Here is a 22,377-nt window from a genome sequence, read left to right as displayed (position 1 = left end):
ATGTCTGGTCTGGCAGTAATGCATGAATATTGTTTGAAATGTGTAATATATATAATATATTTCTCCTCATGGATTAACTGGGTTTTACTTTGATAATCACAGCTATAGCTGTTTGTATAGCAGTAGCTAATCTTGACCACAGCCTTTATAATGACTGAAGGTAGTGATGTCACTTTTTGTTTGTTACTACGTTTCCATTCCCATCCAGTTTGCCTTCTGATCACAGCACAGCATCCTAACCTGCTATAGAAACAGTGAGGGCTCCTTATCCACAGGGTGTATCAGTGGTATGTGAGTGTTATTGTCAGCAGGCGTGTTCATGTGATGGAGCCCAGAGCTGGGAGCTTCCGTATGACTGCTGTCTCTGGCTGCTCACTGGCGCCCTCTGCTGGCCTCAGCTGCACCTGGCTGAGGATGTGACGACACATCTAATCCGGCAGAAATAGATAAACATTGTCTAAAATATAAAATGAATATGTATACATATAATTTATTTCCCCTCTTTTATCATCAAGGTTCCTTTTTAATCTAGTTTATATTAACTGAAGGTAGTGATGTAGTAAAAACAAAAAAGACAAGATTTCCACGACCATCCTTTGTGTAACAAATAACCAAAAATACAGCATCATACAGAATGGTCCAGTTTTCATTAATAGTGGGAAAACCACTCATATTCGTTTCAGTTCTGAATGCTGTAGGAAGCATTTCTGTAAATACTGGGTGTGGTGCGTGACTCATTGGGTTTGGACTCTGTCCATGAGCGGAAGGTCGCTGGTTCAGATCTCTTGGCCGGCAGAGTGATGTCATCGCTGAGTCCTTGAGCTGCAGGGGTGCTGGATGCTGGCCGATCCTGCGCTGCGACCCCCAAACTTCCTCTCACCTGTATATGTGTCTGTGTGTCTCTTGGAGAGCAAGATGGGAGGGGCGAAAAGACAATTTCCCTATGGCGGTTTATTCATAAATCATTCAAACAAAAATTTTTTCTAAAAGCCTATTTCACCGGACTGATAGCTCTCCGATTAGTGTATTGTTGATTATGGCTGGGCGATAAGTAAAAAAAATGTGTATGTGTTATTTAATTTAAAAATATCGCAATAAACAAACATTTTGAGTCCCCCCCCCCCCCCCCCCCAAACACTGAATGCAATTTCAGTTCAGTTCAGTTTTATTTGTATAGTGTATTTTCACAACATTACATCATCTCAAAGCACTTTACAGCATCCCTGCCCAAAGCCCCCAGTGAGCAAGTCAGAGGGGACAGTGGCAAGGAAAAGCTCCCTAGAAGGAAGAATCCTTGGGAGGAATCATAGTCAAAGGGGGAGCCCATCCTCCAGGGGGCAGCAGAGGAAGCCCTAACCCTAACCAGACTCAAAGGGGGAGCCCATCCTCCAGGGGGCAGCAGAGGAAGCCCTAACCCTAACCAGACCCAAAGGGGATCCCATCCTCCAGGGGTCAGCAGCAGGCCAGAAGGACGTCACAGGTAGTGGAGACATCGCAGGCAGCAGGGTAGGCAGGATATCTTGAAAATGTGGGGTCTCCAGGCAGCACAGCCCAGGGGGAGTAGGGGAAATATAATGTGCAGTTAGCCAAAGTAGGGGAGACTAGAGGCAGTGCAAACAGCTAGGTGAGTGCAGTATGTAAGCTCCGGCAGATATGACAATGGCAGCATAAGTAGGAGGGAGAGGCAGGTGGGAATGCAGGCATGGGGAGTCCCTGAATGTCAGCACTCCAATTCCACAAGGGGGTGTGAAGCTAAAGTGACAGACTGACAGTTCAGTTTATCCAAAGCCAATGGCACCGATCCCCACCCAGCTCTACACCTCACACTATAGGTCTGACTGGGAGTGAGCAGTTAGCTAGAGCTAGAACTAGAGTCCCTACAAGCTAAACTAAACAGGTGTGTTTTTAGTCTAGACTTGAATATTGAGAGTCAGCCTGAATCCCACACATCCGCTGGAAGACTATTCCACAGCTGAAGAGCTCTATAAGAGAAAGCTCTGCAGCCTGCCGTAGCTCTTTCTGCCCTGGGTACTAACAGATATCCTGCTCCTTGAGATGGAAGAAAGCGAGGAGGGTTGTATAAGGCCAGCAGGTTACTAAGGTATTCTGGTGCAAGGCCATTCAGTGTTTTACAAGTCAACAGCAGTATTTTGTAGTTAATCTGAGACTTAACTGGAAGCCAATAAAGGGAGCATAGAACAGGGCTAATATAATCACATTTATTAGTGTTTGTAAGAACTCTGGCTGCTGCATTTTGTACCAGCTGAAGTTTATGTGAGGATCCAGATGGGCACCCAGAAAGGAAGGCATTACAGTATCCAGCCTGGAAGTTATAAAGGTGTTAGTGTTTCCGCTTCATGAAAGGAGAGCATCTTCCGAAGCTTGGCGAGGTTCCGTACATGATAGAACACAGCTTTAGTGATGCTTTTTATATGAGCATCGAAACATAAATGTGAATCAACCAGAACACCAAGATCTCTGACCATTGTGTCAGGTTGGGTAGGAAGACCACCAAGGTTGAGGTTGTCAGACTTATTTCGAGCCGCCTTCGGACCAGTTAACAGTACTTCTGTTTTTCTGTCTTTAACATAAAGAAATTATTTACCATCCAGCACCGGATATCTAGTCGACAGTCTTCTAACCGAGAGCTGTGATGCATCATCCGGCTTAACAGATATATATAACTGTGTATCATCAGCAAAACAATGAAACCCAACACCATGATTTCTGATAATGTGACCAATATATACAGTGTACAGTAGTGGGCCCAGCACTGATCCCTGTGGGACACCATTGTAGGAATATTTAGCTCAGGCAAATTTTAATATCTCTACCAATATGTTTTGAAATTAATTACATTTGAATTAATCCCCGTGAGTCTGTTAATGTGAGACTTACATGGGATTCACTAGTTACCAGTATCGCTTAGTAACCTGGCTTAGAAGGCTCGTCCAGCGAGTTGCATCACCAGGTAATGTAAACGGTCGGTAGCGAAGCTCCCCTCACATCCAATGAGAGGGAGCCTAACGATATTTCAGTCGAGTTTGAGGTTTTAGAGCTCAGTAGCCAAATCGCACAGAGGCAGGGACTATTGTGAGCACTCAGTGAACAGAGGCTGAAGTGTTGTAAAACTAGAGTGATTTTCCGTCGGTTTGATACCAAACATGCCATACCAGCCTAGTGGTTCACACCGAATACCATCTGTAATGATTAATTAATGATTACTTATATTATGTTATTATGTTATATTACTCACACCAGTCCCTGGACTAAGTGGTCTAGGTTGCACCTCAATCAGAGGTTAACCTTTATACAGACATTATATGACATATTCTCATGTCAGCAGCACATCTTACCCTTAGATAGGCATGGTAGAATACAAAGATCAGATAAGGGTTGCCGAGGAATGTGGCAAAGAAAAGGGGGGGAGAAGGTTTGTCAGTCAAAGAAAAAGAATCTTTGAAAGTTAGGACACATTACAAACATGACCTGTCTGTATATTGAGACTAGTAGTCATGGGTAAATAAATATACAGATATACAACAGCCAAACTTAAAAGAAACTTTCTTTAGGGTGTTGGGTGAGTGGTATGTAAGGCAGGATGTCTGGGGAGGGGGTTGTGTGCCAAGTCGAGGGACCCCTATCCTTGAGGTCCACTCTGCTGTCTATAGGTCGTTAAAACTTTGAGCAATCAAAGTTGGAGTGCTGCCCTGCTTGTTATCTGTGTGTGTTTAAGTGTGTCTGTGTGTGGGGTCACTAACCCCCCTTTGATGCCTAGGCCAGCGAGTACCTCTCGTACCAGGGTAGGCCTTGTCTCAGGCCACCTGGAATTTAAGCTTTGTGATATGTGCATGTGTGATCCTACACCAGATTTAAAATGGGTTACCTTAAAAGGGAAAAACTGTTCTGCAAAGCAAGCACAGTTTCTGGAAACACGACCCTAAAGTCATAAAGCAGGTTAACAGAACTGCTTAGGTTGTTAGAATGAAAGGAAGCTGGTTTACTTGTTTGCAGAGTGGAGGGGGTCTTGGCAGTAGGTGGCAGAGGTGATGAGCTGAGGGAATGGTAGCACCCAAGAAGGCGCGGCGTCTGGAGCGGTTGTTGGAGTGGAGCCCCTTGGATTCTCTCTCCTTGTGAAGCTTTAAGGTGAAAGGCTCTGTCTTGGTTGCAGTTCTCTGTTGGGTAGCAGGCCTTCACCAGCAGGCTTCAGGAGGGCTTCTCACGGGCTGCTCTTCTCCCGGGGCTTCTCTTCACCTCCCTCTGCGGGGCTGATGTTCTCCTCTGCTCCTCTCTCTTCTTCCCCCTGCTCTGTTCTGAGGTGCCATGTTATATGGTTTAAAGTTCATGAATAGGGGTGACCAGGAATTCGACACCTGAAGCAATGGCTGACCATCTAGTTGGCAGGTTTTCGGAGGGGGGTCTGTTTCAGTCCTTTTGGTATTTATGACTAGACTGGTACCACTTTACCGATGATTTTCATGAAACTGGTGTAACTTTTGATACATACAGTTTCATGGTAACCACTGACCAGATTTGGAATCAAGAGTGATTTTCCATCAGATTAACACCAAACATGCCATACCAGCCTGGGGGGTCACACCTCATACCATCTGTATTAATTAACAATTTATGATATTATGCATGTTAATAAATCCCATCCATATACATCAACAGAGGTTGCTACTTTGGATCATTCGTACAGACATTACATTACATATTCACATTTAAATAACACATCTTACCCTTAGATAGATGTGGCCGTTAGTTTGTGGTAATACCAATTTAAATTGCTCATCTGGGAACAACATATTTTGGTTGGTGTGGCCTATCCTAATTATATACTCTCCAGAACTGATAATATGCACATTAATTCAGTCTTTTAATGCAGAATAGTAGAGGACAAAAGTGCTAACGGACCACAAAGATCAGATAAGGGCCACAGAGGAATGTGGGAAAGGGGGGGTTGTTAAAGAAAGAAAGAAAGAACCTCTGATAGTTAGGAGCCACACTAAGATACCTGGTTACATTATTTAATTTTCAAGATTCCTCTGGGATAATCATGAGAGCATGTATGCAGGGGGAGCTGAACACTAAGATTGTCTGAGGACTCACACAAACATAACCTATCTGGGTATCGAGACTAGTAGCCATGAGTAAATCAATATATAGGGAATACAAAGGCCGAACTTAAAAAAAAAAACTTTCTTTAGAGTGTTGGGTGAATCTGTGGTATGTAAGGCAGGATGTCTGGGGAGGGGGTTACGTGCCAAGTTGAGGGGCCCCTATCCTTGAGGTCCACTCTGCTGTCTGTAGGTCCCTAAATCTTTGTGCCATAAAAGATGGAATTCCTCCCTTATTATCTGTATGAGTGTGTGTGTGTGTGTGTGTGTATGAGCCGTGTGTGTGCATCTGTGTTTGTGTGTGTGTGGGGTCACTGACCCCCCCTTTTGTGCCTAGGCCAGCGAGTACCTCTCATACCAGACTAGGCCTTGTCTCAGGCTGCCTGGAATCTCAGCCCTGTCGTATGTGTGTGTGTGATACTGCACCATATTTAACTTTAGTGATCTTGGAAGATTCATTGTTCATGTTGACAAGCTGATAATGATCAGTTAAACAGGAGCCAAACCAAGAGAGGGCTGTCTCCTTAATGCCAACCACAGATTCTAGCCGGTCCAAGAGGATATTATGGTCCACAGTATCGAATGCTGCAGTTAAGTCTAGTAATACCAACACAGATATACAGCCACTGTCAGAAGCCATAAGCAAATCATTCACTACTTTGACTGAAGCTGTTTCTGTGCTGCGGTTTGGTCCAAAGTCAGACTGATATAATTCATTAGCATTATTTTTCTGTAGGAAAGAAGACAGCTGGCGAGCAACAGCTTTTCCAGGATCTTTGAAATGAATGGAGATTGGCCTATAATTTCCTAAATCACTAGGTTCAAGATTTACTTTCTTTAGAATAGGTCTAATAACAGCTAGCTTAAAAGGTTTTGGATCATATCCAAGCCTAAGAGACGAGTCTAACACATTTAACAGGGTGGTGCTAATCAGTGGTCGAATCTCCTTCAAGAATTTTGTAGGAATTGGGTCTAAGAGGCTAGTAGAGGATTTGCAGGAGGAAACTAAGCTCAAAAGTTCTGATTGTTTTATAAGAAGGAAAGATTCAAAGGTGTCATTATCAGTACGCATAGGGCTAGTAGGAGGCTGGCAGCTGTATGTAGCTACAGACGTGCACTGGATGGTTTGTCTAATCTTTATTTTACCATTACAAATGTAATAAAGTCATTACTCATAAAAGCTTGTGAGACTTGTGAGTTTAATGTTTAACCTAATGTTAACCTAGACAGAGATTCAAATAGGAATTTAGGATTATTTTTGTTCTCTTCCATGAGTCTGGAGAGGTACACAGACCTCGCAGTCTGTACTTAGAGAGGCTCTTTCCAGGTAGATCTGAAAACTTCTAGTTTAGTTGAGCCCCATTTGCGCTCTAGCTTGCGTGAAGCCTGTTTAAGTTACGCATATGATCAGAGCACCAGGGGGCAGGTTTCTTATCTCTATGCTTTATCTTCTTAAGTGGAGCTACAAGATCTAGGTGCTGCGAAGCGATTTCTCCATGTGCACAGTTACCCATTCAAGTTCATTTTCACACGGGGCTTCAGATGTAAGGCTGAAGGACTGTGGAAGTTGGTTGAGAAACGCTGTTGTAGTTAATGAGGCAATGGAACATCTGATACTGTACTTTGGACCTGGAGCCGAAGGGAGGCTATACTGTATATCAAACGTTAACAAGTAATGATCTGAAAGCAGAGGATTCTGAGGTATAATAGATATGTGATCCACCAGGACACCATGGCTAAGAATCAAATCCAGGGTGTGGTTACAGGCATGAGTAGCCCGACTACATTCTGACAAATATCTACAGAGGCTAGGATAGCAGAAAATGTTGTTGTTAAAGGATCACTGTCATTCTCCATGTGAATATTAATTTCACGGCTTTGTCAGTAGTGACCACCAGGATTGTTGAGAAATTTGCAAACTCCAGGGACCAGGCGGTCTATACACAATAACAGTAGTGATTGGAGGTTTGGGACCAGCTGGTCTATACAAAATAACAATGGTGATTGGAGGTTAGGGACCAGGCAGTCTATACAAAATAACAATGATGATTAGAGGTTAGGGACCATGTGGTCTATACAAAATAACAATGGTGATTGGAGTTTAGCGACCTTGCAGTCTATACACAATAACAATGGTGATTAGAGGTTAAGGACCAAGTGGTCTATACACAATAACAATGGTGATTGGAGGTTAGGGACCAGGTGGTCTATACACAATAACAATGGTGATTGGAGGTTAGGGACCATGCAGTCTATACACAATAACAATGGTGATTGGAGGTTAGGGACCAGGCAGTCTATATACAATAACAATGGTGATTGGAGGTTAGGGACCTTGCAGTCTATACACAATAACAATGGTGATTGGAGGTTAGGGACCAGGCGGTCTATATACAATAACAATGGTGATTGGAGGTTAGGGACCATGCAGTCTATATACAATAACAATGGTGATTGGAGGTTAGGGACTAGGTGGTCTATACACAATAACAATGGTGATTGGAGGTTAGGGACCATGCAGTCTATACACAATAACAATGGTGATTGGAGGTTAGGGACCAGGCCGTCTATATACAATAACAATGGTGACTGGAGGTTAGGGACCAGGCAGTCTATACACAATAACAATGGTGATTGGAGGTTAGGGACCAGGTGGTCTATACACAATAACAATGGTGATTGGAGGTTAGGGACCAGGCCGTCTATATACAATAACAATGGTGACTGGAGGTTAGGGACCAGGCAGTCTATACACAATAACAATGGTGATTGGAGGTTAGGGACCAGGTGGTCTATACACAATAACAATGGTGACTGGAAGTTAGGGACCAGGTGGTCTATACACAATAACAATGGTGATTGGAGGTTAGGGACAAGGCGGTCTATACACAATAACAATGGTGATTGGAGGTTAGGGACCAGGCAGTCTATACACAATAACAATGGTGATTGGAGGTTAGGGACCAGGTGGTCTATAAACAATAACAATGGTGATTGGAGGTGAAGAACTACAAAGAGATGATCCCGCAAGACTAAGAAGAAGAATTTCAAATGTGCTAAAGCTATAAGCACTTTGCTCAGACACTCCTAGGTCAGACTGAAATATTGCAGCAGCACCAGCACTTTTGCCATCTGGTCGAGGGTTATGCTGTAATCAGCTGGAGTAGATTCATTTAGTGCCATGAATTCATTCGGTTTAAGTCAGGTCTCTGTAAGGCATAAGGACCAAGACTAAAATCAGTAATCATTTCATTTATTAGTAGTGTCTTAGGAGCCAGTGATCTTCCATTCAAAAGTCCAAGTTCTAGCCTTGCATTACACCTATTATCTAATAATGCATTTGGTTTAATTATTATTAAGTTATTATGACATTCACTATGGTGGAATAGACCTCCATGATTAAAAGCGCAGGGAACAGACACAGTCCCAGTAACATGAACCCCAGGTGACGACTCTAAACACCTAGCAGGTGGTCAGTTATGCCGGTTTGCCTGCCGCCTGGACTTGGCCCTGGCTAGTCAGCGATTTGCCTGGAGACTATGAGCTATGCTTTTGGACAGGAGATCAGCACCAGCCCATGAGGGGTGAATACCGTCCCTCTTCAAAAGCCCAGACCTACCCCCAAACATTTGCCAATTGTCTGTATAACCCTAAGGCATTTTTCGGGCACCATTCCGACAGCCAGCGATGCAGCGACGATAATCTGCTGTATATTTCATCACCACATCTAGCAGGGATGGGGCCAGAGCGCGTTACTGACACACACATCTTCTTCACAAGGCTGCACACCTCTATGAAATTTGTCTGTGTAACTATTGACTATGAATTGCAGAATCATGCACAGACAATAGTTATGGCTCTACATTAATTTTATCGTTCTTTTTTTTTTTTTAAGATGTGAACAGAATGTGCAGCCATGTTGAGGGACCAGGCAGTCTATACACAATAACAATGGTGTTAATGGTTCCCTGACTATGAAACTTGAAAGGGGGGGGGGTGACCTATAATATATTTTGCCGAGCTCGGGGGTAGGAATGGACAATGCACAAGCTTTTAAAACTAATTAATAGTCATGCCGAGTTCCTTTAAAAACTATTAATTCTTCTTTATATTTTAAGAACTCAGGCTGGGGTTCATAGCTGTGACTGTCTGCAATTTTCTTACTTCGTACAGAAATTAACATTCATAAGTGCTTGTCTCATTCGTCGCTCCACATAAGTTATGGGGTCTGCTGTCATATGCTGCCTGGGGAAAAATAATACCTGCTTTTGTTTCTAGTAGAATAGATTACTGTAATGCCCTCTTGTCTATTTCACATCTACAACGGGCCCAGAATGCCGCTGGCGGAGTGTTAACACGCACCAGTCACAGGGATCACATCTACAATGGGCCCAGAATGCCGCTGGCGGAGTGTTAACACGCACCAGTCACAGGGATCACATCTACAACGGGCCCAGAATGCCGCTGGCGGAGTGTTAACACGCACCAGTCACAGGGATCACATCTACAACGGGCCCAGAATGCCGCTGGTGGAGTGTTAACACGCACCAGTCACAGGGATCACATCTACAATGGGCCCAGAATACCGCTGGCGGAGTGTTAACACGCACCAGTCACAGGGATCACATCTACAACGGGCCCAGAATGCCGCTGGTGGAGTGTTAACACGCACCAGTCACAGGGATCACATCTACAACGGGCCCAGAATGCCGCTGGCGGAGTGTTAACACGCACCAGGCACAGGGATCACATCTACAACGGGCCCAGAATGCCGCTGGCGGAGTGTTAACACGCACCAGTCACAGGGATCACATCTACAACGGGCCCAGAATGCCGCCGGCGGAGTGTTAACACGCACCAGTCACAGGGATCACATCTACAACGGGCCCATAATGCCTCTGGCGGAGTGTTAACACGCACCAGTCACAGGGATCACATCTACAACGGGCCCAGAATGCCGCTGGCGGAGTGTTAACACGCACCAGTCACAGGGATCACATCTACAACGGGCCCAGAATGCCGCTGGCGGAGTGTTAACACGCACCGGTCACAGGGATCACATCTACAACGGGCCCAGAATGCCGCCGGCGGAGTGTTAACACGCACCGGTCACAGGGATCACATCTACAACGGGCCCAGAATGCCGCTGGCGGAGTGTTAACACTCAACAGTCACAGGGATCACATCTACAACGGGCCCAGAATGCCGCTGGCGGAGTGTTAACACGCACCAGTCACAGGGATCACATCTACAACGGGCCCAGAATGCCGCTGGCGGAGTGTTAACACTCAACAGTCACAGGGATCACATCTACAACGGGCCCAGAATGCCGCTGGCGGAGTGTTAACACGCACCGGTCACAGGGATCACATCTACAACGGGCCCAGAATGCCGCTGGCGGAGTGTTAACACGCACCAGTCACAGGGATCACATCTACAACGGGCCCAGAATGCCGCTGGCGGAGTGTTAACACGCACCGGTCACAGGGATCACATCTACAACGGGCCCAGAATGCCGCTGGTGGAGTGTTAACACGCACCAGGCACAGGGATCACATCTACGACGGGCCCAGAATGCCGCTGGCGGAGTGTTAACACGCACCAGTCACAGGGATCACATCACACCTGCTCTCACATCCCTGCACTGGCTTCCTCTGGCTTCTAGGATTGATTTTAAAGTTCATTCGCTAATTTGTAAATATTTACGTTGTTTAGCTCTGTCCTGCCTCAGTAACATGACTGTAAGGTATGTCCCAGGCAGATCAGTCAGATCATCCGGCAGTAATTTACTGATTATTCCTAAAACCCGGCTGGGGAGGGAGGGGGCAGCTTTTAGTCACTATGAGCCCAAACTCTGGAACTCTCTCCCAGAAAACCTGAGAGCTACTGAATGTCTCAGTACTTTCAAAACTAGGCTGAAAAGGCATCTTTTCACCACCGCATATAATAATCTATGATAATCAGTTTTATTATTTTACACATTTATTATTATCAGTAATTGTGGGGCGGGGGGGGGTCTCTCCCCCCAGAAGACACTGAGGCTAGAGGCCCCTATGAGGGAGGGGCCCCTAAAGAGAACATGAGTGGTTAAAGTCCTTTATGATAATATTTTTTGATAGTATTATTTCAATAATGATTGACTGATTGATTCAGATAGATAGATGAGAGAGAGACAGAGAGAGAGAGAGAGAGAGAGAGAGAGAGTTGGGAAGCTCAAAATTCCCACCAGAAAGCTCCACTTGAATGACTGACATTCTGGCTGCTGACTCAGAGATAGAAGTTGGTGATGTGACAATACTGGACTTACAAGAATGGCGAACGCATGGTTACTGCAAGGGACAATGCTTGTGAAATTCTGTGCAATGTTTCTTTTTAACTGCCACAGAATCTTAGGCTAGAAAGCTGAACTGAAAGCATGAATGAATCCTTCTGTTATCTTGCTTTGTATGTAGCCTAAGCGCGTTTCCCCAGCAAAGATGATAATCGCCGGTTAGTCACTGTCAGATATCGACACCGGGATACTTGTCTGATTACGCTCATTACCGATAATATCATAATATCACCCAGACGTAATTGGTGATTTGACATGTTCCCAGGTATAACAATACAGGGAGAAAAAGGATTTTACTCATGGGATCAGGAATCCAAGTGCCAGTTGCTGCTGCATTAGCTGCTGGGAATGTTCACATCTCCTCCTTTCAGTGATACGTGTCGAGTGTAGGGACACCTGGCAGAAAGATGGCTAAGGACTGCACTGGAAGCACTGGTCTGACTGTTATGGGAGGGTTCATGTCCATCTTGTTGTTGATGTGTTCCTATGTATTCCTATAGCTTGTACTTAATGTTTGTACCTCTAGTTTTGAGCAAAGATGCACTGACTCACAATTAGTGATCATATGACTGCAGCAGATTGTCAGGACGCATAGAACACTCTGCAGACTATAACTCATTTTGAAGTGTAAGCTCTGCTGCTAATTATACTGAAAACAAATGCTTATTGTAATGCTTTGTATTTTACTAATGTGTAGGATGTGTATATGTCTGTGTCTTAAAGTGTTTTCTGTTTCAGGCTGAACAGCTGTGATCTCATAGATAAACACTGTGAAGTGCTGTCTTCAGCTCTAAGATCAAACTCTTCCCCCCTGAGAGAGCTGGACCTGAGTGACAATAACCTGAAGGATTCAGGAGTGAAGCTGCTCTCTGCTGCACTGGAGGATTTACACTGCATACTGGAGATACTGAGGTCAGTATTACTGGGTATTCCACACTGTAAACTGGGGATACTGAGGTCAGTATTACTGGGTATTCCACATTGTAAACTGGAGATACTGAGGCCAGTATTACTGGGTATTCCACATTGTAAACTAGAGATACTGAGGTCAGTATTACTGTATATTCCACATTGTAAACTGGAGATACTGAGGCCAGTATTACTGGGTATTCCACACTGCAAACTAGAGATACTGAGGTCAGTATTACTGGGTATTCCACACTGTAAACTGGAGATACTGAGGCCAGTATTACTGGGTATTCCATACTGTAAACTAGAGATACTGAGGTCAGTATTACTGGGTATTCCACACTGCAAACTGGAGATACTGAGGCCAGTATTACTGGATATTCCACACTGTAAGCTAGGGATACTGAGGCCAGTATTGTGGGGTATTCCACACCACAAACTGGAGATACTGAGGTCAGTATTGCTAAGTATTCCACACTGAAAACTGGGGGTACTGAGGTCAGTATTACTGGGTATTTCAAACCACAAACTGGAGATACTGAGGTCAGTAATACTGGGTATTCCACACTGTACGCTTTAGATACTGAGGTCAGTATTACTGTGTATTCCACACTTTAAAGAGGAGATAGTGAGCAATTAGCTAAGGGAAAGAGAGGAGGGGTCCTGCCTTGTCTTAGACACTAAACTGTAATTCTTGAATTATTTATTAGAGCATCACATTTATTTAATAATTATAATGGTGAGGTGATATTATTTATTGGGGAGTTTCTGTCTTTCTCTGCAGGCTGTCAGGCTGTAGAGTCACAGAAGAAGGCTGTTCTTCCCTGGCTTCAGCTCTGAAGTTAAACCCCTCACACCTGAGAGAGCTGGATCTGAGCTACAATCACCCAGGAGACTCAGGAGTGAAGCTGCTCTCTGCTCTACTGGAGGATCCCAGCTGTAAACTGGAGAAGCTGAAGTGAGTACAGAGTGTGTGTCTGACACGCTACAGATACTTATGCATGTATGTGAAGAAGAGTCATGTCATTCTGCTTCTCCTATAGTGTGGATCACAGCTGTAAACTGGAGAAGCTGTAGTGAGTACAGAATATGCATTTTGCACAAAAGTAACGGGACACCAAGAAAACCCACAATGCCTTTCAGCAGTTACATAATAAACAAACACAAACAGCTTCTGTTTTCTTCTCCTACTTCCTTATATCCCACAATCTTATCAGCCCTCGATTCATGTTAGAAATAATTAAGCAGTGAAGCAGGAAACATCCATTCAACCATATACTGTAATCCATGCAAAACATTTGTGTTGGTTAGGAAAGTTAACAGCACTGTTACAGATAAACATGCTGACTTTAACGTGTTATGGACAAAAAAATAATGGCCACCAAACAGAGTCGGAATGATTGTTAAAATGATTTTTAATAATTTAATTGTTTTCTGAAAATACATTATGTCATGGCCCTTATTCTCCTCATTTGAATACAGTGCTGCAGTGTAAAAAGTGGATTTAAAAGTGTTTAATTTTTTTAAGGGTGGGCCGGTGTGAACTCACAGAGAAATGCTGTGAGGCACTGGCTTCAGCTCTCAGATCAAACTCCTCACCCCTGAGAGAGCTGGACCTGAGTGACAATGACCTGCAGGACTCAGGAGTGATGCTGCTCTCTGCTGGACTGGGGGACTTACACTGTAAACTGGAAATACTAAGGTCAGTCTGACTGGGTATTCCACACTGTAAACTGGAGTTACTAAGGTCAGTCTGACTGGGTATTCCACACTATAAACTGGAGATACTGAGGTCAGTCTGACTGGGTATTCCACACTGTTAACTGGAGATACTTAGGTCAGTCTGACAGGGTATTCCACACTGTAAACTGGGGATACTGAGGCCAGTATTACTGGATATTCCACACTGTAAACTGAGGATACTGAGGCCAGTATTGCTGGGTATTCCACACCGCAAACTGGAGATACTGAGGCCAGTATTACTGGATATTCCACACTGTAACCTGGGGATACTGGGGCCAGTATTGTGGGGTATTCCACACTGTAAACTGGGGATGCTGAGGCCAGTATTGTGGGGTATTCCACACCACAAACTGGAGATACTGAGGTCAGTATTACTGTGTATTCCACACTATAAAGAGGAGACAGTGAGCAATTAGCTAAGGGAAAGAGAGGAGGGGACCTGCCTTGTCTTAGACACTAAACTGTAATTCTTGAATTATTTATTAGAGCATCACATTTATTTAATAATTATAATGGTGAGGGGATATTATTTATTGGGGAGTTTCTGTCTCTCTCTCTCTGCAGGCTGTCAGGCTGTAGAGTCACAGAAGAAGGCTGTTCTTCCCTGGCTTCAGCTCTGAGATCAAACCCCTCTCACCTGAGAGAGTTGGACCTGAGCTACAATCACCCAGGATTCTCAGGAGTGAAGCTGCTCTCTGCTGTACTGGAGGATCCCAGCTGTAAACTGGAGAAGCTGAAGTGAGTACCGAGTGTGTGTCTGACACGCTACAGATACTTATGCATGTATGTGAAGAAGAGTCATGTCATTCTGCTTCTCCTATAGTGTGGATCACGGTGGAAAGTGCAGGACCAGACCAGGCTTACAGAAATGTAAGTGTCTTTGCATGTTTTTTATTAATAATACCATGAATACTATGTTATGGTTGTATTCACACAATTGTTGTGATGAGTGTGGCTTTTTGCACTGTGTGTAGATGGATTTCCATGTTTGTGTTTAGGTGAGTTTCATGTCATTTTAGACAACATCCAAACAAGAAACAAAAAATCAAAATCATCACCAAAAACACTATCAATTCATTTAATCGTTTTTAAAAATATTTTTTACAAATGCTTTATAGCTGCTTGTATTATCTTGGTGTTTGTGTGGGAGTGTAGGATGGTTAAATATATTCTGAATTAATTATACATCTTTAATTTCACAAAAAAAGAATCCTTTGCATTTGTTCTTTTTGCGGATGCCGTGAGTGTATGTGTTTTCTGTGAGAGATTCGTTAGTATTGTCCTAAGGAGGCACCTGTAGGCAGTGAGACCGGACTCTCTCCTCAAGTGCAAAATGTGAATTTGCATTTTTACAGGGTGGTTCTGGATCATTCATTAATATTCATGAGAGAATATTACCGATTGGTCACTGAATCCCTTAAACCAGGGGAGCCCAAATCCAGTCCTGGAGGGCCAGAGTCCTGCGCATTTTTGGGTTTCCCCTCATTTAACACACCTGATTCATCTCCTTGTGCTAATAACCACACAGCTCTTGAGCTGAATTATTTATGGTGGAAAAGGGAAAGAACTTTGCTACACAGGGCACCGGCCCCCCAGGACTGGATTTGGACACCCCCTGCTTTAGCTAGAAGAAAAAGGCAGCACAAGTCGATGTTAACTGGCCAATGAGGTAGTGCCCCTCTCATAAATATTAATCAGCCAGCCAATCATGTAGGGCTTCACTCATGAATATTAAAAAGTTCTCCTGATCCATGGTGCTAAAAGAAATCAGCGCCCGGGACGCACTGGATGTGCGGCGGAAAATATCAAATTTCATTTCGGCGTCCATGTTAACAGATTAGAGCGGCCGCGTGCGTGCGCGAGATGCGAGGCAGCGGCGCAGCATCTACAGTCACGCGCGCGGTAAGCGGTTCTCTATGGAAGCGTATTGCATTCATCTGGGAAAAATGAATTCTGTTTTTCCGAATTAATGAGATAATAATCCCGTTTTTCAGAGCAATATTTTTCTGAATTAATGAAAACCTTCCTGTTTTTTATGATGCGCGCACGATCTGTGCCGGAATCATCGTTTATATCAGAATCCAGATCCAAATGTTTATTAAATATCACTTTAAACGTGTAATAATATTACTTAAATATTCTGTTATTGATGGCCATTTTAGAGCCGCACGCGCCGGAATTAGCGGTTTGAAGGAAAGACACTGACTTTAGTATTGATCTCTGGTGCCGTTTTGTGGTAAATATGCTTGTGATGAATATGTCTGATGAATGTTGCTGCTTTGTCATTTTTTAATTAAATTAATTAAGCTGTTAGTTTAGCTCGCGCCCCATTTTGGCAGCTCTTCCCGCCGCCGTCGCGCGCCCACTTTATGTTTCATAAACTTCAGTTCCCGCTTCGTTAGGGGAAGCTGTGCTGTTTTTATATCGTACAGAAACATAAAGTACAGGCGGCCTGATGGGATTAATAATTCTTCCTCCTGCCTACAGACTCCTGCCAGCTGACGCTGGACCCCAACACAGCAAGCAGACGCCTGTCTCTGTCAGGGGGGAAGAGGAAGGTGACATGGGGGGCAAAGCAGCCATATCCTGTTCATCCAGAGAGATTTGACAGCCGCCCCCAAGTTCTGTGCAGAGAGAGTCTGACTGGCCGCTGTTACTGGGAGGCTGAGTGGGATGGAGATGAAGCCTGGATAGCAGTGACTTATAAAGGGATCGGGAGGAAAGGAGGGAGTGATGACTGTGTGTTTGGAGACAATGACAAGTCATGGAGTCTGTGCTGTTATACTGACAGTTACTCTGTCTGGCACAATAAGAAACAGACTCTCATACCCATAGAGCCTTCAGGCTCCCGCAGAGTAGGAGTGTATCTGGACTGGGGGGCTGGTGCTCTGTACTTCTACAGAGTCTCCTCTGATGGACTGACCCCCCTGCACAGATTCACCTCCTCATTCACTGAGTCCCTCTATCCAGGGTTTTTTGTTTATAAATCCTCAGTGTCACTGTGACGTGTTGTTGGTTCTCCTGCAAAAAGGTAAAATCTCTGCTTTTTAACCTTTATAATCCTTTTTACTCTGAAATGTACAGAACTGTGCAAAAGTCTTAGGCAGACAAAGAAAATGATGTTTAGATTATCCTCCTGTTGGTGTAAAACTATGATATGATGCCTGTCAAAGTGTGTCAGCTTCACCATTTCAGAACCAGTGCAGCCATGTATTTTTTGACTTGGCCACTAACACACCTCATACAGCTAGTCAATCTCTCACTGACTTTTTAAACTAATATATTTAATTACTTACTTGAGCTGTTGTTGAAATTGAACAAAATCATGGAACGGCTGAGGTGCCCCTGAGGAGAAGTTTGGGAACTGAAGCGGTGTTCATCTAGCCATCCAACTAGATGTCAGTAACTTTTTAGAAAACAGAAGAAATTATTACTAGTTTTTATTGTGTTACTCTGAATTTGCACACGTTCTAATGTTAAATTGTGTTTTTGTTCTAAGCCAAAGTGCACTTGCTACCCAGATAAACAGCTTTAAACATTTCTTTGGACTGCCTAAGACTTTTGCACAGTACTGTATGTTTGACAGAAAATAAATGCCTGTGTTCAGTGAGCTGAATAAACATGAAAAATATAGTTTTATACGTTTTCTCTCTGAGTAAAATGTAACTAAATGTAATCCTGATTGGGGGGGGGGCTATCCCCTTCTCCTGTATATGTACATTTTATATATTTATGTCCATTTACTGTATTCCCTCCCTGTACAATGACAATAAAGGCTTTCTGTTCTGTCCTATTAATGTCCTGCTTCAGCGTCACCCAAAGCATAACTGAGTAACATAATGAAACCACAGTCTGCTGGATTAAGTTAAATTTACTGTATTACTGCAGCTGAACATAACTGACACAATGACACTCAATCAATGTGTATAATAATCATTTAACTGCAGACATAACAGACCGAAAAAAAACTGGAAAATATAATTATGTCCTGGTTCAGTGGATTAAAGTAAATAAAATTATTATTAATATATTTCAATAAATAAAGAAATTTGTTTTGTTAAATAATTAACACCCTTGCCACCCCCACCCCCCAGTAATAGGTCTGGTTGCTCCCCCGTTGGACAGACCGGGCAGGTGCCCAGTCAGCCTTGCCAGCTCCACCCCACTGTAAAAGGTCTGGTTACGCCCCAGTCGGACAGAACGGGCAGTTGTCCAGGCAGCCTTGCCACCCCCATCCCACTGTAAAAGGTCTAGTTATGCCCCCGTCGGACAGAAGGGGCAGGTGCCCAGACACCCTTGCCACCCCCACCCCACTGTAAAAGGTCTAGTTATGCCCCCGTCAGACAGAACGGGCAGGTGCCCAGACACCCTTGCCACCCCCACCCCACTGTAAAAGGCCTGGTTATGCCCCGTCAGACAAAACGGGCAGGTGCCCAGGCAGCCTTGACACCCCCACCCCACAGTAAAATATCTGGCTATGCCCCCGTCAGACAGAACGGACATGTGCCCAGGCACACTTGCCACCCCCACCCCACTGTAAAAGGCCTGGTTATGCCCCGTCAGACAAAACGGGCAGGTGCCCAGGCAGCCTTGACACCCCCACCCCACTGTAAAAGGTCTGGTTATGCCCCCATCAAACAGAACGGGCATGTGCCCAGGGTCCCTTACCCCCCCCCCCCCCCACCACACTGTAAAAGGTCTAGTTGCTCCCCCCGTCGGACAGAATAGGGAGGTGCCCAGACACCCTTGCCACCCCCACCCCACTGTAAATGATCTGGTTATGCCCCCGTCAGACAGAACGAGCAGGAGCCAAAGCAACCTTGCCACCCCAACCCCACTGTAAAAGGTCTGGTTATGCCCCCGTAGTATAGAAGAGGCAGGTGCCCAGGCAGCCTTGCTACCCCCACCCCACTATAAAAGGTCTGGTTATGCCCCCCTCAGACAGGACGGGTAGGTGTCCAGGGTCCCTTACCTCTTCCCCCCACCCCACTGAAATAGGTCTGGTTGCTCCCCTGTCGGACAGAATAGGGAGGTGCCCAGACACCCTTGCCACCCCCACCCCCACTGTAAATGATCTGGTTATGCCCCCGTCAGACAGAACGAGCAGGAGCCAAAGCAACCTTGCCACCCCAACCCCACTGTAAAAGGTCTGGTTATGCCCCCGTCAGACAGAACGGACAGGTGCCCAGGCAGCCTTACCCCCCCACCCCCCACCCCACTGTAAAAGGTCTGATTATGCCCCCGTCAGACAGAATGGGCAGGTGCCCAGGCAGCCTTGCCACCCCCCACCCCACTGTAAAAGGTCTGGTTATGCCCCCGTCAGACAGAACGGACAGGTGCCCAGGCAGCCTTGCCACCCCCACCCCACTGTAAAAGGTCTGGTTATGCCCCCGTCAGACAGAACGGACAGGTGCCCAGGCAGCCTTGCCACCCCCACCCCACTGTAAAAGGTCTGGTTATGCCCCCGTCAGACAGAACGGACAGGTGCCCAGGCAGCCTTGCCACCCCCACCCCACTGTAAAAGGTCTGGTTATGCCCCCGTCAGACAGAACGGACAGGTGCCCAGGCAGCCTTGCGACCCCCACCCCACTGTAAAAGGTCTGGTTATGCCCCCGTCAGACAGAACGGACAGGTGCCCAGGCAGCCTTGCCACCCCCACCCCACTGTAAAAGGTCTGGTTATGCCCCCGTCAGACAGAACGGACAGGTGCCCAGGCAGCCTTGCCACCCCCACCGCACTGTAAAAGGTCTGGTTATGCACCCCTCAGTGTGCTTCAAGCTCTGTTTTTGGATTTCTTCTCTGCTAGTAAGGTAGGACTCTGTTTACTTTCTGTCTCGAACTCGGTTGAAACTGATGTTGTTGTTGTGTGTAGTTTCTGGCAATCAAGTGTAGTTTCGGTCTCCCTGAAGGTGTTAATTAGGGGGCAGGGCTTACTGAGTTAAATTGAAGGTGATAAAGGCAAACAGTGTAGTTGTTACTACTACTTCTAATCCTTGGTGGCACAGGTCTATTGGTAACTCGGAACTGGTGCTACACGCCCCTCTCTCTGCCCCATCTCAACATTTCATCCTTTGAATTCCATGGAGTTGCTGTTACCTCTCCACTTGATATTCGGATCATTGTTGTCTCCCGCCCTCCTGGCCCCCTAGGCTGCTTTCTAGAGGAACTCGATACTCTCCTCTGTCTCTTCCCCACTGACAGCTCCTCTCTCATTCTCCTTGGTGACTTCAACCTCCCCCATGACAAGCTCCTCTCTTCTGATCTCCTCCCTTTTCTCGACTCCTTCTCTCTAGCATCCAACAACTGCTCTCCCACACACATAGGAGGTAACGTCCTCGACCTGGTTTTCAGCCGCCCCTCTCCGGCTACTGACATCACTTCTACTCCTCTACACATTTCTGATCACCACTTTGTATCCTTTACCATTGCCCTACCCGTCTTGCCCAATCCCGGTTTTCAATGTTTCCTCCCCACTCGACCAAACCTCCACTCTGTCTCCCCTTCTTCTGTTGCTTCCCGCACCTTGTCTTACCTTCCTGACCTTGACTCCTTTTCCTCCCTGCAACTGATACTCTCATCTCCTCACTTTACACATTCTTGGACAAACTCTGCCCGCTGTCTTCCAAACCCAGGAAAACTCGGTCTACTCCTTGGCTTTCAGCTGCATTACGCACCAACCGAAGAGAATTGCGGGTAGCAGAGAGGACGTGGAAGAAATCTAAGCTTGATGCAGATCTGTCTTCCTACCGTACTCTGCTATCCAAATTCTCTTCAGACGTGACTGCAGCTAAAACTACCTTTTACAAAGAAACTAGAATTATCCTCATGTGTTCCTTGCAAACTCCAAAACATCTTTTCATCACTGCTCAACCCTCCACCACCTTCTGCTCCATCCTCCCTGACTGCTGAAGATTTTGCCAATTTCTTTGCCGAGAAGATTGACAGAATCTGTCAGACATTCTCTCCCTCCTCATCCACTACACTACACACTACGGATTTCCCTCCCCCCTCACAGACAATCGCTCTAGACCTTCTCCCCTTCATCGCCACTATCATTAATGGCTCCATAACTTCCGGTCATGTACCAACAGCATTCAAAATAGCCAGGGTCATTCCCATCCTAAAAAAACCCACTCTAAATCCCTCAGACACTTGCAGCTACCGACCAGTATCGCTTCTTTCCTTCCTTTCAAAAATCCTCAAACGCACCGTCTACAACCAGCTTTCTCTCTATCTCTCTCAAAACAACCTCCAGGATGCTAATCAGTCTGGCTTTAAAGCAGCTCACTCGACAGAGACTGCCCTCTTAGCAGTCACTGAGAAGCTACATGCTGCCAGATCAGCCAGACTGTCATCTGTCCTCATCCTTCTTGACCTATCAGCAGCATTTGACACGGTCAACCACAAAACTCTCCTATCCATCCTTAGGAGTCTTGGCATTGGTGGCTTGGCCTGGCGCTGGCTGGCTTCCTACCTAGAAGGCCGAACATACCAAGTGACATGGATCCACATCTACTCCACATTGTCTTTTCACTGGAGAGAGTATATGAATACCGCTTCTTTCAAAAAGATTTATGACCTAAAGGTGATAAAGGTGGAGTTTGGGGCGTGGTTGTGGTGGTACGATGTGACGTCATGGGAGAGGGATTTATTTATTTATTATTTTAAATTATTTATTATTATTTTTAATTATTTAATTATTTATTATTTTATATTTATTTTTAAAATTATTATTTTATATTGAGGAGAGTGCTTATGAGTGTGTATTATTTTAATAAGTTATTATTTATTTATTATTATTTAAAAAATTATAATTTTTTATATTGAGGAGAGTGTGGGGTTTTGTCGGACGCCGCCGGGGCTGAGCGGGGTGGGTTACCTGATGGAGTGTGAGAGTATGTTGTGCGGTACTGTGGTAAGGTCCCCGGGCTTTGGAGAATCCGCAAAGGACTCTGAGAGAGTGATGCTGTGTGTCTGGTGCGGTACTGCGGTAAGGTCCCCACGGCTTTAGATAATCCGCAAAGGACTCGGAGAGAGCGATGCCGGAGAGCTGAGAGCCGTGCCGCTGCGCGAGTCTGATGCCGGAGAGCTGAGAGCCGTGCTGCTGCGCGAGTCTGTGAGAAACTCTGAGAGAATGAGACTCTGGGAGAAAATGGTAAAGTTGGAGCAAAGAATGAGAGGAGGAGGCGGAGGGTCTGTCGTCCAATAAAAACACTTGGCGGTAGTTTTGACTTGTATGTGTGTTTTTCCTCACGCAACCGTTTGTATTACATC

General features: G+C 45.3%; 1 protein-coding gene across 7 annotated transcripts in view; it reads left to right on the top strand.

Moving 5' to 3' along the window:
• Positions 1 to 22,377, top strand: part of LOC125721587 (NACHT, LRR and PYD domains-containing protein 12-like) — a 340,829-nt gene that overhangs the window by 14,616 nt on the left and 303,836 nt on the right. For 3 of the 7 annotated variants that reach the window (XM_048997554.1, XM_048997548.1, XM_048997549.1), the window contains 5 exons: positions 12,190 to 12,363; positions 13,145 to 13,318; positions 13,889 to 14,062; positions 14,668 to 14,841; positions 14,927 to 14,973. In XM_048997554.1, coding sequence (XP_048853511.1) covers positions 12,190 to 12,363; positions 13,145 to 13,318; positions 13,889 to 14,062; positions 14,668 to 14,841; positions 14,927 to 14,973 — 743 coding nt within the window. Of the gene's footprint in view, positions 1 to 12,189; positions 12,364 to 13,144; positions 13,319 to 13,888; positions 14,063 to 14,667; positions 14,842 to 14,926; positions 14,974 to 16,590; positions 17,901 to 22,377 lie in introns of those variants that run through there. The other 4 variants (XM_048997550.1, XM_048997553.1, XM_048997552.1 and 1 more) reach the window with 4 other exon arrangements.

This window comes from Brienomyrus brachyistius, unplaced genomic scaffold (genome assembly GCF_023856365.1).
Source record: "Brienomyrus brachyistius isolate T26 unplaced genomic scaffold, BBRACH_0.4 scaffold34, whole genome shotgun sequence".
Classification (NCBI taxonomy): domain Eukaryota; kingdom Metazoa; phylum Chordata; class Actinopteri; order Osteoglossiformes; family Mormyridae; genus Brienomyrus; species Brienomyrus brachyistius.
The sequence above is the reverse complement of the archived record's forward strand: the minus strand, read 5'-3'. Positions and strand labels throughout refer to the sequence as shown.